This window comes from Lagenorhynchus albirostris, chromosome 10, assembly GCF_949774975.1.
Source record: "Lagenorhynchus albirostris chromosome 10, mLagAlb1.1, whole genome shotgun sequence".
Lineage (NCBI taxonomy): Eukaryota > Metazoa > Chordata > Mammalia > Artiodactyla > Delphinidae > Lagenorhynchus > Lagenorhynchus albirostris.
In genome coordinates, this window is record NC_083104.1 from 19,729,432 (window position 1) to 19,747,534 (window position 18,103).

Below are 18,103 nucleotides of genomic sequence, written 5' to 3' on the forward strand. Positions count from 1 at the left end.
CCAGTCATCCAACCCGTTCCCATCTCACTGCCAAAACCTTCTTGGATTGTTCTGACAGCAGCCTGTAGACGTGTTCGCTGGACGCTGTTGTGGAACTCATGTTCCCATTTGGCTAATCAGAGGCTGTGCTCATCTCGGGAGAATCCCAAGTTTTTAGGCGTGGGTCTGAGCGCGACTCCCACTGGAAAGCGTGGAGAGGAACTGAATAGGGGTTTACGGCGGTCCTGTTCCACACGTGCCTCCGATAACATCTCCTCCTGCTTGCTTGAAAATCTTTTAAACCGATAAAAACCTTTCCTTTCGTAATTATACCCAGGACTCAAACTGCAGTGCACGCTGTTTTCGTGAAGAGAATTCCTGGATTTAAAATCGAATTATTGCGTCAACGAATATTTATTGGACGTGCGACAGGAAGACATAGGGTAGTTAAACCAGACAGAACCATCCCTGCCATCGAGGTGTTTGGGGTCTCGTGGGACCAACTACCAGAGACACACTCCCAGGCTCTCCCTGGCATGAGCTGTGCTCGGGGGAGTGAGTGTGTGGACCGCTGCCCTAGACGGTGGGGGTTGAGGAAAGACTTCTGGGACAGGTGACATCTAAGGTGAAACCTAAAAGATGAATAGGAAGAAGTGGAAAGAAGCGAGTTTCGTGACTCTTTTCTCGGGTTAAGAGCAGGTGCGTGTGTCTGTGTCTCTGAGGAAGGGAACTGGGAAAGTGTGTGAAGATGATCAGAGTGGAGGGGAGAAAGGAATGGCCAACAGCAGCTGAAATAAGCTTTTCGTTTGTCATAATTCTACTAAGAAGCTTTTAATTTTATTAAGGCTGGCCCCTGCTTGGAAAAGTTTACCAGAACAGAGCTGTACATTCTAGCAACGGGGGACATACAGTGGGCAAAGACGGGCTTGCCATACGTACAGAATGGCCCACGTGTATTGTACGTTGGCGATTTAAAAGATTCGTCTCTTTTCCGTGTTCAGAGAAGCACAAGCGAAAAATCAGGCGATCGTAAACTGTCCTAATGAGAATGATATTCTTTTGTTCCAAACTCGGTACCAGTTCATGTTCTCAAGGTAAACGCCAAAATGGATTGCTTGGGGGTGAATGCTTGTCCTTGGAGGGAGGCCTCACTCAGAGGATAAAATAATAACAACCAGCACCAAGAAGCATGTCTGTAATAATACTTTATTAAGTTAAGGATTTTTGAAAAAGACTTTTTCACTATCATATGGTCAGGAAAATACCGTAGGTCATATTCTATAATCCTGAGAACGTAAGAGGTAGGCTTTGCTTTAGGGTACTCCTCCTACCCACCGGAGAACAGCTCCCAGCTCTGGAGAAACCACATCCCTTCAGATTTGGTGGGCAAGTAATTACAGTGTAGGTACTATCTTCTTTATGGACATGTTGTAAAACACAAGAACTTGGCTATTTGAGGCGAAAGGCAGTATTAGATTTTCCTTTGCACGCATTCTCGTTTCCTCCAACCGTAGCAGTTAGGACTGTTTGGAAATCGTTTTTAGCTACTAATAAAAACAGAGAGAGAGAGAGGGAGAGAGAGAGAGAGAGAGTGTGTCCGTCCGTGTGTTCCCTCGCCCCATGCCCCCCGCTCCGCAAAAGGGGGGGTCTCTCAACGAAGTGGCTGATTTTGTGGGCTGCTCGCTGCAGCCTGGCTGTTGAGTTGGGGGAATAATTTGATGCCGTCATAAAGAGAGATTCGCAAGCACCACACACACACACGGGATGTTTCTATACTGTTTCTCGCGAAGTCCCCCACCCTGAGGTTCATCCTGACGACCACCTTCTCGGTCACTGCCCGGCGCCAGGGCCCAGATCTAAGGCAGTAGCAGGACCAGGCAGAGAGAGCTCTCCCCAAGGCCACCCCCCAACCCCCTGCCACGATCTGGTAACATCTTTCCCGTCCCTCCAGCCTCAGAAAAGGCCACCTCTGAACGTGAGGGATTCGTGTCTAGGATTCACCTGCTCAGGCCAGTCGAACCCACAGCAGAAAAGCGAGTGAGCCCCAAAGTCCATACTGAGCGGCTGGGTCCCTCGGTGTCTGGGTTTCAGGTTGGCCTTTTGTTCTCAGCATCTGTTCTGAAGCGAGGCAAGAGCACAAACAAAAATCCAGATGAGTCCTTATGGGAATGCTTACAACAAGTCTGTTTCTGTCTGGGGTTTACCTCAGCCGTTTGTTGATTTTTAAAAAAATGGGAGTGACTCACCGTCTTTAAAAGAGAGAGAGGAGGTTACTGTTTAAAAACGAAAGATAAATCTTTCGAAAAGGGGCTCGGCAGAGTCCCGGGCAGCTGGGCTGGTTCCAGTTGTTCGGATGGGTAAGATTTCTAGGATAGTCACCCCTGGAACTGACCTGGGAGAAAAGCTGACGGTTGAGAGTGCATAGAAACTAAAAAAATAAAGCCCAACGGCAATCTTAAGTGACATAAGAATATAAGCTTTTGGCCGGCGTTTCAAAGAGATTATCTTTGCCCAAATCATCACATGATGGAAACTTGCCATGTAGAAAATATCAGAGTTACTAACTTTTCTAAACATAGCAACTTCTTTTTAAATAGAAAATGAACACAATCTGAAAAATAGGAAAAGAAACCCTCCCAGAGTCCCCATCCCTTCCTGCTCCAGGCCCCGGAAGAAAAAAATTCTCTCTCCCAACCTGAGCTACAGTCAAAAACACGAAGCACACGTGCTTTCATTTCTAATTGATGATTCTATTATTAAGTTTTAATAGTTTACAGTTCAGGTGAATCTTGCAAGATTGCCGCACACCCCTCACCGTTCCCGGTTTGCTCTGCTGTTCTACGTCTGTAATTAATTTTTGTGTGTGTGGTGGGGGGCGCAGGGGGTCCAGTTTTTGCAGAGAGAGACCTTAATGAAAAGAGCAGGTCTGGTTTGAACGCAGAGCCTATCTTGAAACCTTCCCCCTGCCGCATCTTATCACTCCCTCGTGACCTTCCTCCCCAAAGATGGTCTCTCCTCGAGACCAGCATGTGATCATCCAGCCGGAGTTTAAAAGTTAAGAAACTTCGATCACCGTTGACAAGGTTGACATTTCATTAACTTGTTGGTTCAGCCTTCAGATGATTCCGCGAGGCGAAGCACCCTGTGTTTGGAGTTTACCGCTTTTTGTTCTTTCTTCCCTCGCAGGCTACAGTCGTGTTTGATTTGGAATCGGGGCTCCTTTGGCAAATTAGCAATTAGAGCAATTCTGTGGGAATATGTATATATGTCATTAGTTTTCCTGCAAATTAATAGCAGGGGCAGAGGTCAGGCAGAAATTTTCCACTTGACTGCAGTTCCTCTGTGGAGACTTGGCACTTGGTTCTGGAATGGCCACAGCTGCTCTCAGCCACCCTCTTCCTCTAGGAACTGTCTTTTAATTAGTTTACCTCATAGCCATCATTACAAATATTACTGCCTCCCCTCCTCGAAATAAAATTACTGTTTCTACAAAATATTCCAGTGACATCTTGCACCACTGCACATTGATGGTGGGGTCAGTCGAATGCAGCATTTAATCATTAGATCACCTCCATCCGCGTCTCCTAATTAGAGTCCTTACAATACATTTTTATCTGGTAATTAGCCGAGATTGGCTACTTCCTCTGTGGCTTATTAGAGACGGCCCAGCAGTGGGTGTGAATCACGGTGTCATTTGTCAAGCCTGGTAAAAAAAAAAAAAAAAAAAAAAACCCTCTCTGCTCTCTTCGGGCTTGGTGTTGATTTCCACTTGGTACCTGTGTTTCAGAGCCTCCAGAAAATTCAGCTGCATCTTTCTTCGTGGATCGTGCTAACCGGGAGGGATTTTCTTCCCGACTGTTGCTTTTTCAGTAGAAACAGTCCAAGTATTAAGGCTGCAAGAATGACATTCTTTGCATGTTTTATGACTTTGTACCCGTATCGTGGGGCTTGTCTGTTCTTGTAGGTGAGCTCCCAAGAGATGGGCCTGCACTTGCTGAATGTTTCCACGAGTCTGGGGTTTGGGCAATTAACTAGAACCCAGTGGGCCTGGTGATCTTCCTCACGGAACTGGAAAGGAGCGTGCATGTTCCCTGTGGACGCTGTATTTATATTATAATTTTCATTACCTTTTAAAGAACGTCGTGGTGTTGAGGGTACTGTTCTTCCACCGAAGAGCCCAGAAGCAGAGTTAGTTCTCGGAATTGTTTTACGGTTGCTCTGCCTGTTTTCCTTTGATCAGTGTCTGCATTTGACGGTAAGCCCTTCGAGGGCAGCAGTTGTCTGTTCTGTTCCTTCTTCTGTCGTTTCAGTTCCCATTGCCGTATGTTTGCTGGGGAAGATTTATTGAATGTCAGTTGTAAGCAGGGATAAAAGCTAATCCCCAGGTCCCTTCCAAAAATGAGCGTGCAGAAAAATGAACCCGGATACTGTTGATGGTTCCCGTTGTCTGGGCGTAAGGAGACTGTTATACAGAGGGCCTAGAATCTCCAGTGTGTATGTGATTTTGCGTCCAGGTTGTGAATATGGGCACGTTATTTAATCTCCCGTGAGCCTGTGTTTGCTTATCTGTGAAACGTGAGTAACAACATCTCAAGTGTTCGTGATGGTATGAGAATTCAGCGAGACCAGGCGGTGGCCCGGGCTTCACAGCGTGGTCTTTACAAATGGTCCCCGTGACTTTCCCGAGCGCTGGGATCCTCTTAAGCCTAAGAGCATCTGCATTTTAAAAGCTGTATACTGATGAGCATTAGCCTTCCGTGCGCTGATTTCCTTGACCCGTTGCTGGGGCTGATGCTTAGACACGCTGTTCCTGTCCTTGGTCAGTGATGAAGGCCCAAGGCAAAGAGGAGGTCAGCCCCAGCCTTCCCAGATCTGCTCCATCCCGCCGCGGCTGCCACGCCGGACCCGTGAGCACTTAGTTTGCAAATGTGTGTCACGAAGTCAAGTTTCCAGCACTAATAAGAAAAGCAGCTCCCAGCGTCTGCCCAGCTTGCTGGGGGATTCATAAGGGTGGTACCATCTCCACAGCTTGCTCTTATCAGGCATGGGGGAGCATGGGGTGTAGGGATCGGTGGTGGGCGGGGCGGGGTGGGGTGGGGTGCGGCGGCAGCGGCGGCGGTCTGGTGTTGGCTGAGTCAGCGTTTAAAGGGAGGGAGAAAAAGGAAAGCCCAACCAAAAGCTTGCAACCCAGCGTTCAGTTTCCAGTGCCATGTTTATGTTTTTCCATTAATACTTTCTCAACGATATTTGATCTTTCTCATTACTAGGGTATGAGTAAGGTTGAGTCTTCCCAACAAATTAGAACTCTCTTTTAATCTGTTCTTTGATTATGATCTCAGAGGAATCTCATTTTTAATACTTTCCACAAATAATGTCTTGGACTTAGGACTGTTGCAGTGGTGAACCAGACTTAATTTGTTAAGTGATTCACAATCTGGTTTGAGATAGTGATACCAAGTAAGGCTACTTTGCCAAACTTTCTTGGACTGGGGGCAGCTACGAGTTCCTCAGAGGGCAGTTCTGGGTAAACTGTAAGAACTCTGTTGAGAACAACCAAGTTCTTCAGTGTAGCCAGACTTAATATTTCAGTAGCAACGAGTTTTTGCAAAGGGGGACAGGCTCGTGTTTCCAGTTATTAATTAGAGAAACACTTCAAGGTGCAGGAGAAACAGATAGAAAGAAAGAAAGAAGGAAGGAAGGAAGGACCGAAACAGGGCTTGTTGATTTTCCTCTGTGCTCCTGCAAATAACTAGTGTGTGTTTCCGGACTTGAAGCGTTGGATTATTCCATTTTGTTACTACGCATTTGAAACTGGAAGGAAAAAAATTAAAATGTTTTACAGTTCCAGATCTCTCCTATGCCCTATTCTTTTTAAACAAATGATTCCAATCCCACATTGGATAGAGTTTCATGAAGGTGACAGAGAAAGCTTTCAAAGGTTAGTCTCTGCCAACTAATGGAACTAAATGGATGTTCACTGGATCCGGTGCCACTCTTTTTAATACAAGTCACAGGCCAGACCTCTCAGCAGTAGTTCCCATCCGTGAAGTGTCATCCTGGAGTTGAGTTAGCCCGTCCCAGTGTGGTGTAGCCAGTGGCTATATGTGGCTATTCTAGTACAACTTTCCTTTTTATTAAAATTAGGTAAAAACAGTTTCTCGCTTGTACTAGCACATTCCAGAAAGTTCTAAGAGCTCAGGTTGATACCAGTGTATCCCAACTGGTGTTTCCTGAAACATCAGCGTTCGTGGGGTTACAAGGACTCCCTCTCCCGCTTCGAGATTTACAAGGCATAGTAGGGTGCAAAGTTGTGCTTAAAGAAACGTCCTGACCCAGAATTTCTCAAACTCACCAGGCTAGGTAACCCCTTTTGGGTCTGTAAATGCTTGTTTAACTGTCTTTGGGAAAAAACCTGTCTCAGCAACAACAGGAAAGGAGAACATCGTACGAGATATTATTTGATAAACTACATGGGGGAAAAAAATCTGAAAAGGAATATATGCGTATATATAGAGAGAGATATAGGTGTGTGTGTGTGTGTGTGTGTGTATCTGAATCACTTTGCTGTACACCTGAAACTAACACAACATTGTGTAAATCAACTACAATAAAAAAAATAAATCAGAAAAAAAAGAATCACAGGACAGGATGCTAGAAATTTTAGTAAGTAAATAAAGTGAATGGTTTTTACATGGGAACTCGCCTCCTGTTTCAGCTGATGATAAAAATCTACTGTGAGGCATAAAACTAGCCAGGCCTCCCCTGTATAATTCCTGCTGCATTGCAGATGCTTTCTTGGTTGCTCTGTTTTTTTCTGAAGGTCTTCTAAGAACTGTTCCTTTCCTCACAGCTGAATCTGGTATCAAGTGTCACACTCTCCAAGTCTGCATCAGAGGCTTCTCCACAGAGCTTACCTCATACTCCTACGACCCCCACTGCCCCCATCACTCCCGTCACCCAAGGCCCCTCCGTCATCACCACCACCAGCATGCACACGGTGGGACCCATCCGCAGGCGGTACTCGGACAAATACAACGTGCCCATCTCTTCAGGTAGATGCTCCATTTTTGCCGCGGGGAGAACTGTGATCGGCAATGCTTGTCGACCAGCCTCTTTGTAAAAAGTGATAATTAATAGGACAATGATTCTTATTTAGCAGATATTGCGCAGAACCAAGAATTTTATAAGAACGCAGAAGTTAGACCACCATTTACATATGCATCTTTAATTAGGCAGGTAAGTAAATAACGCGGTATGAGAAATTATATCGGAAGGTATAGGTGTACATGGATGTATTATATTGATGCAGTAGATTTAAAACCGTTTAGTATGCAAGCATGCTAAAACCTGTTCTATAAGGTTTTTTAAATCTGCAATATATAACATAATTGCTTTTGATTAAGTATTACAATACGATGTGATTATTAGGAAATTCATTTCACACAACAGTGAAAATGAGCCTGTTTAAAGATGGCAAGTCAATTATCACAAGCTACAGTAATCTCTGATCCCTAGAATTAATCTGAGCTCTAAATAATTACTGAGCTTTAATCAGCTAGTGAAATGTTTTGCATTTCTCTTTGATTCTGCTTTATGAATGACTAATAAATTAATATTTCTGTACGGAAACAGAAATAAAAACTCCAAACAATTAGATAATTCCATTTTGCATTTTGCTATTGAACTGGTAAATACAGCCATTAATCTTAGAGCATTTCGTGAAACCTTCCTTAGGATTTAGCTCAGCGTCACGATTATTTTATGTTTTCAAGAAACCGTACAATGGCGGTTCCGTTGATTTGGTCATACATTATCTTTCTCTGTTGCCTTTGCTTCACAGGCCATTCTCGAATCTCCAGAGAAGCAGCTAACACTAAATGAAATCTATAACTGGTTCACACGAATGTTTGCTTACTTCCGGCGTAACGCTGCCACATGGAAGGTAAGCTTTCTTGCAGGCCTGTTGAGTCTTGGGTCTTGGCATTTATAGGAGAGTTTGTTGTCGGTAAGATGCAGGTGTTGTAAGTTACGAACATATTGTTTGGCTACATTCAAAGAGTCTAATTTGTAGGCATACTGGATTGAGAAAATAATTCCACTGGGGTTAAAATGCTGGGATGGAAGAGTCCCATTACGTTGGCATAACGAGTAAAATCATCTCTCTCTGGTTGGAATGTGCAGGACGTTGTCTCGTGTACACAGACCTCATGGTTTTCCGTCTTTAGCCACCAGCAGTATTTGCAGAGAATGCGTAGATAACTTTCGTGGTTTTTTTTTTAACCATCAGGAACCTGGAGAAATGATCAGATACACTTGATCAGATACACTTAACTTTCATTGGTTGGATATAAGCTCCTTAACCTATGCACTCCAAGTACTAGCAAGGTATATTGGAGTTATTACAGGAGAACCCAATATATGTATTATTAAGGGTTTGTTTGTTTGTTTAAGTCGAGAGACTGTCCATCGGATATTCACAGGCACTCTGGGGAAGAAAAGCAAATTCTGAAATATGTGACTTCACTGTAATAGCATTTGCTGTAAAACGGGTCAGATTCCATAGCTCCACCTGGGATGCCCCCAGCAAGGCCTGGGGGTCACATGACATACCTCAATCCCAGTTCAGCAGTTGGTTCGTGGGTTCTGTTAGTAGTGATTCCATTGTATTCGGTTTAAGCCCTCACCAGTCTTTGGATTTTTGCACTTTAAATTTCTCGGTTTTTAATAGTTTTGCTTTAGAAAAAGGGGCAGCAGGTACAATCTGAGAGTCATATATTTTTTTTCGCACCTTTACTACTATCTAGAATTCTTGTAATCCCTAAATTCCAAAAAATTTAGAAATATTTAAAATGCAAATATTTTTGGATATTTTACACGTTATTATTAGAAATAGGATAGGAATTTATTATAGGATGCAAGGAAAACATGCTTTGCTGGACATACAGGTCTTCCTTGCTCCGTTCGTAATTTATATGGGAGAAAAACAACAGCAGAAACAGAAAACGCTGTTTCCTCTACTACATTCTTCATCAAATAGCGTTTTGAAAGAATATAACCAAAGAATTAATTCATCAGCCTTACGGAGCTGTGAATCATCTCTGACGGCCCAAAGTAGCTTTTTTATTTCCATTAAGACACGTGGGCCCCGAAGGAACCTAGGTTCAAAACCCTTCCCTTCTCTTCCTCAGCCTGCCTTGAGATGTAAAATAGAAAACAGTCTTCAGCTGTGAATGCTTTTCAGCATTTCGGAAGTATAAGCATGAAGCAGACATTTTCTTCAGATTGCCTTTTATAAATAGCGAATGATCAAGTTTTAAAATAATTACCCGTTATGAATGTGATATTTAAGCTCAGATCTTCAGATTTAACTTTTTCATTTTCAGAAACTGCAGGGAAAAGTGCCCTTCATATAAACAGTCCTAAATGAAGTATTTAATGACTCATAAATACGTATAATTTTCTCCATGTGTCCTTATTTGTCCTGTCATCTTAGAAGATAAAATGCCCAGTTAAAGTCATGAGTGGAAAGAGTTCACTCAGCTTTTGTGGGAAACTCTCCATTTCCAGTTGCTTTTGCTTGGATGCACAGTCTTCGAAAACAAAACTTAAGTTTTGACTTTACAGTTTTATTTACATGGCTATATAGTTCAGACAGGTCTACAGCAGTCCTGTTTTTCAGACATGGCTTTACAATGTACACTTCTGTACATTTTGATACTTACTGGAAAACTGAGACAGTGATTAGGATGAGATGATGATTTCTTTTCCCAGTAAGGTGTCTGATAGGTACACATGCTCTGTCTGGACTTGTTTTCTTTCTTTCTTTTTCAGGAAATTTGGGTTTATTTATTTCAGCCTCCTCAGTGTCATGGTAGGAGATAAACAGTAGACCCTTAGCATCCTTTATCCTCTGCCTTTGTGCAGTATTACAAAAGAAAGTGCCCACTTAAAGACCAGACTACAGTTTACACGCCAGGAAATTTGCCCTACTAGCTGTAGTTATAACACGCCCAGCATTTTTCAGAGATGTTTGTTGTAGACCTATCAAACCTGTTTGAATCAGGGGTGTCCTTTCGTAGTCAGCTGGAAGTCTGAACCCACCCCAGTTATGCTGACATTCCTCAAAAATTCCTTGAGCGTTTGTCCTCTGGCTTCTCCTTGTGAGCAGTTCGTCATGCCACGTGATAACACTTCTCTCGTCACCTTCTAAATATTCCATATCAGACAAGAAACATCACCATTCTCTAGCATGACTCCTCACAGAGTCGCTAATGGCGATCATCCAAAAACAGAAACACCTCTCAAAGTAGAGATCAAGATTTTCCACTTGAGGGCCTCCCTGGTGGCGCAGTGGTTGAGAGTCTCCCTGCCGATGCAGGGGACACGGGTTCGTGCCCCGGTCCGGGAAGATCCCACATGCCGCGGAGCGGCTGGGCCCGTGAGCCATGGCCGCTGAGCCTGCGCGTCCGGAGCCTGTGCTCCGCAACGGGAGAGGCCACGGCAGTGAGAGGCCCGTGTACCGCAAAAAAAAAAAAAAAAAAAGATTTGCCACTTGGAAGGATGAAGTATATCACAGGTTAAGGGGAGGAATACAGACTGTGTGAGCAATAGCAGCAGATGGATTGAGGGACTTACAAGGCATGTGAGGTGTGGTGTAAGTATCCACTTCTCCAGCCCCTGTTGTCACCTACTCATTCCCTATAAGAAGAAAGTTGGGAGTAAATGATATGGGTCTCTTTGAAATAGCCTCGTGTCCAGGTTTGAGTGTCAGTCAATCACGTTCACCCAGGAGAACTCAAAAAGAGATGAAGCCATGCTTGTTAACTGTACCTAGTGTAAGTAAGGGGTGCGGATTATTCCTGAAACTCAGGAAGGATGAGATGTCAAAAACTCTTCACCCTGCAGTTGAGATGCTCCTTTGGCAGATTACACATGTCAAGGGTCTCAGCTTAGGAGTGACGGGAAATGACTTTGAACCCTAAGAAAGAAACGTGTCTATGGAAAGAAACCATCAACTTAGAGTATCCTCATTTTGCCATTGAGAGTTCTACTCATGGGTTCCTTTGGCATTTTCTCAGTTAATTAAAAGCACTTGCCCATAGTAAGGGCCAACATTTATATAATTGGGAAGGTAAGACCTAGCTTGATAATGGATACTGACCCACTGCAGGGTCATGTCACTCACTGCCGCCCCCGCCCCGGTCCTATCAGCTACAGGAGGTGATACTCTCGATGGTAGAAATCCAATGTCAATTTCTTCATAATAGACCTGAGCAAATGTGTCGAAGGTGTTAAAGCCAACACTTTGACGAATTAAAAAGAAGCAAAATGTATTTAACAGTAGGAATTATCATCTTTCATGGCTTAAAGAAATTAAAATAAATTACCCCTTTTGTCTGAGAGACAAGTGGGTTTAAAAGGGACGGTTTTATGCTTTACCTGTTTCCTGATTTTGAAGTCGTATTAACGTTACTTTTATATTTTGGCCGTGAAACCTATTTGGGGGCTAATAGGCGTGTTAAAAAAAATCTTTCCTCTGTTTAACTGTTCACCAGAGACTAGACTAAAATGCCAAAGCACAATTAAGTCATCATTTGGGGTTTTGATTTTGGAAGAGGCCCCCCCTTCACCACAGGAGGGTCATCCATGGGGGTGGGAGCTACAGTTCTCGGGGACGGTTTTACAACTGTGGACTGTTAGGCTGAATGTACTGCTGTTTTTGGAGTCTTTTCTTATAGAAAATGTAAATGTTCTCTCTTTTATACTTGCTGCAGAATGCAGTGCGTCATAATCTTAGTCTTCACAAGTGTTTTGTGCGAGTAGAAAACGTTAAAGGGGCAGTATGGACAGTGGATGAAGTAGAGTTCCAAAAACGAAGGCCACAAAAGATCAGTGGGTACGTCCACCATGTTTGAACTTCTTAGCCTAGCTTGGATTGCGCTAACAAGTGTTAACTAGAGGCTTTTGGCTGCTAGATGGTGTTAGACCAAAGAACTGGTTTCACGTTGTCTCAGTTAAGGGAAGCAAAAAAGCATTTCATCCCTCCTGTTTTGTATACCCACCAGTCCCCCTGCCCTGCTTGCTGGTCTTTGTTGCATCACATGCTAGTAGCTTTTAGGTGGCAATGCATATTAACCCTCACAAACCATTGGCTTATGCTTATTGCATTTTATTTTCTTTCTCCTGTTCCCTGTATTGGATGTCTGTTCTGCCCCCAACCCCGCCTCCTTTTGTTGCCACTTCATCTCCTTTGCTGCTGCTCCTATCCCAGGGTGCCATTCGCACCAACCTCTCACTGCATAAGTGCTTTATCAGAGTAGAGGATGAGTTTGGGTCCTTTTGGACAGTTGATGATGAAGAGTTTAAACGTGGCCGCCATATTCAACGAGGCCGTCCTCGCAAATACTGCCCCGATGAAAACTTTGACGAGCTTGTCGCACAGTAAGAGCCTTTACTTGCTTTTGTTTTTTGTTTCTGCTGTTGCTTTGGCTTTGCATGGTTGACTCATCCCATGATAGTTTTGCATTTCACCACGTAGCAGTGCCACGGCTTTCTGCAACGGAACTAAATCGTGTGATTTGTACATGTATTTCTCTCGTTTCTCTTTGGAACACCAGTGCCTTGAATAATGCTTTTTTGACGTCTTTAATGCAAATATCGGTTGGCTTTTGATTCAGCAGCTTTACGGGGACCCTATAACCCAATGCTTTTGCGTGACCCCCTGATTCCTCCAAGTGAAGAGGAAACTTCCTTCTTCTTTAGAGTTAAAAGGTGTATTTACTGGGATACATTTCTTCTTCTTGGCTCACTCAGTACAACGATATAAATATAGTGAAATGAATGCCAAAAGGGCCCCAAGCATGGGAAAGAAATGGAGACCCGTGCCTCTCCTTCCTTTAGGGACCATTGGGAAACATACATAATTTCCCGCCCCCGGAAGCCACCCCTTTCTTTCCCTCAGTAGCCTCCTGTATGATTTTTTTTTTTTTCAAGTATTTGTATCCCTCCTGGCTACAGCTGTCCTTAAAACAACATCTATCTTGTCTTCATTTGGTCGGTAATGGACACAGCATCAAATTATTCTCGTACCCTCCCAAATTGCGGCTGTGCCCGAAGGACTGGAACCCCAGCCTCGGCTGCCTGACCCTCCCCTGGAGTGGCCTTCTCTCCCTCCTGACCCTCCCCTGGAGTGGCCTTCTCTCCCTCCTGACCCTCCCCTGGAGTGGCCTTCTCTCCATCTTCTTCTTTTGGCAATAAATGAGCCTTGAAGATCTTTTCTTCGGAGCTACCCTGCCGTTCCTCTAGCATTCATTCTAGAATTCAAATCCTGGAGAAGCTTAAGAGGCAAGATTCCTCCCGCTGGCTCCCAGGAAACCCTGCCAGTCCGCTCGCTGACTTCCCCAGCCCGAGGCCCTAGAGCATCTGCCTTCCTGCTGGAGTCCGGGCGGCTTACTACCCATTTACAGGGAGGTCGCTGTTTTGTGAGACAGACAAAAGTTCATCCGTGGAGGGAGTGCCCGAGGCGATGATTACTTCATCCAAAATTTTTACCCCCAGTTTGCTTGAACGGGCAAAGTCTCTCCCACCCCGGGGCGGGGAGGTTCACACAGAGCAGCCCCCCACAAAGCCAGCGCGCGGGGGTGGGGGGGCCGAAACCCACCTTTTCTTTGGTCTTCTGGCTGGGGGACATTTCTGATTGATTTGGAAAGATAGCGGCAAGCTTAAGACGAGACTTTTAAGACGAGACTTCGCGAAAAACACTCGGGGGGTTGATTGCGTTTAACTTTGAGTTTTTATCTTTCTCTTATGCAGTAACCCTTCCCTTATTAAAAACATGCAGACCAGCCACGCCTACTGTACACCTCTCAATGCAGCTTTACAGGTAAGATGAACGGCCGTCCGGACTGTGCCGCGGAGGCACATGGCTCCCGCACTCATTTCAAAATATATTAGCCTCGCTCTAATTAGATATTAAATTTTAATTCCGTTAAACTTTTTTCTTAAGTGCACAAAGCATCGTACTCCCTGGAGGCAGGCACGTCGGGCTGCTTCAGCATTAGCAAGATGCTTAGCATTTTGAATATTGTGGCAAAAAAATTAAAAGTTCACTTATTAATATTTATCAGCAGTATCATAATTTCCATCCTCTTATTTCAGAATTTCACTTGAGGCAAAAATACCACAAGTGTAATTACTCTAGCACAGCTATTAATGTGCTGGGTGATAGGCCACTGTGTCACATGACCTTCTATTGTTCACGGGTTTAAAGAGAAAGCGGAGCTTTTTTTCTTCTTCTTCTTCTGCTCCTTTTTCTTTTCAAGTCCAGTTTGGCCTCTTTTCACTGGGGAGAGCGGGGCGGGTGGGGTTCGGTTCGCTTGGTAAAAGTAAACTGTTTTTGTTCAAGCGATAGAGGTGTTGAAGGAGAGACTCTTTAGGTTTCCAGCGGATTGCTCAAGGTTACGTAATAAGCTCGCAGAACGTTTGTTTCCTACTGACAAACCAGGCCCTCCTTACGTAACCGGCGTTGCCAGGGGACGAAGCCACGGGGATTGAGCAGGAGGGAGGTTACCGCCCAAACGTGAGTTACCGGGGCAGCCCTGGCACCCATCAAGCCTTTGAATTATCGCATATTGCTCCGTTACCCAACAGTAAAGTCATCTCTCAGGTCGAAGAGAAGACTGTAGTACACTTCCTTAAGGTTTACCTGGGTACCCCCCTCCAGAGTTCGTAGGTAGGCAGGGTCCTTTGGCCCGTCCGTGGTCCTGTTATGTTTTGACCCACCTGGATTGTTCTAGACCGCAGTCCAGAGGGATCTCGGTAACTTAACTGACAACAGTCTACACAGATAGATCTGACGTTATGTGATCCTAGCCCGTGACAGACCTTTGCAGCATGCGTTCTCGATACTTAAACATGACAACGTCATGGGCTCCTGCAAAGGGCTGTAACGCACAAACAAACAGATGCTAAAATTTTGTGAGGGAAGGGCGCAAATGAGAGAAGTGTAAAAGAGGCTCCTCGAGGGACGCTAATGATGCAAACTCGGTGGAGACGCTCAGCGTTGAGGGGAACAGAGTGCAGGGAAGAGGCGATCGGGAGGGGAGCTCTGGCTATTCCTGTTTAACAGCGGTTTGCTGAGCACCTCCCCTGCGCCCTGGAGAACCGTTTTCCCAGTTCGGTCAGCAGGAGCTCAAGGCTCCGGAGGATGGATGATACGCCTCTTACGCAGTTTCAGTTCAGAGGCAAATTCACTGACCTTAGCTTTCGCGCGCACGCGCGTGCGTGTGTGTTTAGCCTGAACCAAATTTAAGAGGAGGAACTGCTTATTTTCCCTGGAGTGTTGTAAAGTATGAATTTAAAGGCCGCTCTACCTGGAATCGTATTAAGATCACAGGCACATTTTACATTCATGAGGCGGCAAGGCCAAAAAAAAGCAACAACGACGACACAACAACCCACCAGCAGCGGTGATCCTCCATCCTCTGGATTCTCTTGACTCTGTGACTAATGTCAGTTAGGAGGCTTTATCATTACAGAACTGCTCTCACCTCTAAAACATTTGCTCCTGGCCTCCTCTGCACCCTTTCTTAATTTCAGCCATAGCCCCAAACTCTGCTGCCGTTTTCCAAGAACACTTGGTGTCCATCCTGCAGTGAGGTGAATACATGCATCTCAAGTCATGATTTGAGGAATGGATCTTTTTCCTCTCCTCTAGGAGTCTGGGTCCCGGGTCAGTAGACAGTCCCCTAGGACAACTTTCTGCTGTGCAAATTAAATAAAGAGTCTACCAGCAGGCCTTCCCTTCCCGCCCACTTGCATTTTTCAAGGCAAGTAAAAATAATAGTGGAACAACATCTTCAAAAGATTACTAGAGCAACATAACGCGTGATATACAATATATAAAATAGGACAGCCGAATCCACTACAGAAATAAAACATTGGACTCGGGACAGATTGCAGTATGCTCTGAAAAAGTGAAGTAACTAAGGGTAACCGTAAAGCTTCGTATTTATAGACTGCCTTTCCCCCGGGCGTCTCAGAGCGGTTAACAAACATTCCAAGAGGGACAGGACTTAGGGAGTTCTGCACCTTGACTTAAGGACCTTTGTTCTTTTTTTTTTTCTTTCTTTCTTTTTGGCAGAGGGCCCAGTGTGATATGAAACCACATACTGTGGGCATAGGACCACTTATAAAATTAGGTCCATTATAAAAATTGTAAGCCTTCCCCCCACCCCTGGCCCCCTCTCCTAAATAGACAGACATCAACGAGCAAAAAAGAAAGAACCACTAGGTTAGACCGAAGCCGTTGGTGAACATTTTTCGAAGCTCGGGTGGGTTGCTTTGCTCCGTCGCTCAGAGAATGTCCGAGAGGCTCTATCGTGAAGGAGCCACCAGGTTTCTCTACGCAGCCCACTTGATCGTGTTTTTTTAAAGGCGACCAGGCTGGTTTTTTTCAATTACGTCTTTTTTGTCTGAGAATCAAGGGATCAGTGTAAAATGCTTACCTTGGGATGCCTTTCACCACTGTCAGCCCAGGTTTTATGATCCAGTCCCCATCGGAAATAGCTTTGCCCTAGAACGCATTAAGAGCCACGGAGAACGCATCATTCCCAAGAGGTTGCCCTGTACGTGACCAGCTCGTCCCAAAGACTACATCCTTAGAAACATTTCCCTTTTGTTTGTTTTTACTTCTCAATCTTTGACTGACTTGAGAAGCTGCGAAAAAATACCAAGCTAGAGAGGGGCCCCACTTTCGCCACATTCTGACTGCCGCAGTGAAATGGCTTTGTGGTATTTCCAGGAAAAAGAGACTCACATGATGGTCCCAGCAGAACTTCCATGTCGGGGAGAGGCAGGACCACTGTGTTGTCTCAAACAAAGACAGTCAAGATGCTTGTCCAGCTGCACCTTGGGGCGGGGGTAAAAAAATCGGGCAGCGGGTCTGTCTTTTCGCTCTGCCAAAAAAGAAAAAAGTGCTTTATTGCAGTCACAAGAGATCTGTTGAAAAAAGTACTTGATGCAAATTATTTGACAAACTGTAGGAGAGTGAGGAATGTTCAGATGTGCTGTTCATCAAAATGAGTTCACCACATTTGGAAATGAAAACAGGATTTTTTTTTTCCATTTTTTAAAAGAAGGCAGTTGTTATATAAATACAGAAGTGGCGGGAAGGGAAGGGAAAGCTGTGGGCTTGCGGAGGGCCTGCCTTTGAAGTAGTCCCTTAGCCAGGGCTGCGGTAGGTGTGGATGGGGCATCCATCGCGGGGCTTGGATGGCTAAGGCGTTTCTGGCTTTGGAGTTTGTACAGCGAGTGAGACTGCGATTGTCTTAATAGGCGGATTCTCTGCAGCCCAGCTTTGTACGCGTCCTCTCTTGGTTTTTGGCTCTTACTGTCTCACCAGAGCCAGGATTTCTAAACTAGTTTGGACTCGTGTATGACTGGCCAGTTGGAGTCACCACGCCAGATTGTCTTGTGATTGCACTTTTTTCCTCATTAGGATGGAAAGGCAGGCATAGTGTAGTCTGCAAGAGGGCCGTTTTGATAAATCTGGGTCTAATTACAGCCGCCAGTTTTTGAACGTCTGTCCTCTTTTAATAAAATGAAGAGTCACTGGGTCAGGATCATGACCCAAATGCAACAACATGGCTACTTCAGCCCAGTGATAAGTATGTCTGACTATTGTCCGCATCTCAGGACGGGGGTGGTCGTTCTGTTCAACCGCAGTAGGATAAAAACAATGAGCAGTATCCCACCACGGGGTTGAGGATTTCTTTCTTTTCCCCGCCACTTCCACACTCTGTTGCTGACACTCGCTTGGAGGGAGGGACTTTGTCACCTTCAGTAAGGATGTACTTACATACCCAGAGGAAATACGATTTACAGCTTCCTTTTGCCAGAGATTTCTTTCTTCTTCAGTCCTCCAATTCCAGGTGATTGGTCAGAGCCTGAAAGATTACCTAGAGTTACCGTTCAGCCAGTTATCTGAAAACTACACTAAAAAGCTGCAAAAAATAATTCATTCCAATGGAAATGATGGGGGCGGGGAGATAAAAACGGATTCCACTTCTATAATCTCTTCCTTTTCTGTAGGCTCTAAGACAAATGGTTATGGAAGTGCTCCTAA

General features: G+C 44.8%; 1 protein-coding gene and 1 long non-coding RNA gene across 7 annotated transcripts in view; one reads left to right on the forward strand and one right to left on the reverse strand.

Moving 5' to 3' along the window:
* FOXP1 (forkhead box P1) overlaps positions 1-18,103 on the forward strand; it is a 597,798-nt gene that overhangs the window by 568,242 nt on the left and 11,453 nt on the right. For 5 of the 6 annotated variants that reach the window (XM_060161347.1, XM_060161349.1, XM_060161350.1 and 2 more), the window contains 5 exons: positions 6,830-7,031; positions 7,136-7,215; positions 7,820-7,921; positions 11,754-11,875; positions 13,792-13,861. In XM_060161347.1, the coding sequence (XP_060017330.1) occupies positions 6,830-7,031; positions 7,136-7,215; positions 7,820-7,921; positions 11,754-11,875; positions 13,792-13,861 (576 nt within the window). The remainder of the gene's footprint in view (positions 1-6,829; positions 7,032-7,135; positions 7,216-7,819; positions 7,922-11,753; positions 11,876-13,791; positions 13,862-18,103) is intronic. The other variant, XM_060161351.1, reaches the window with a different exon arrangement.
* LOC132526846 (uncharacterized) lies at positions 1,180-17,926 on the reverse strand. The gene is made up of 5 exons (XR_009542719.1): positions 17,841-17,926; positions 16,796-16,934; positions 15,528-15,626; positions 1,981-2,097; positions 1,180-1,526 (listed from the first exon to the last, which is right to left on the reverse strand). It is a non-coding gene; the product is annotated as an uncharacterized LOC132526846 (long non-coding RNA).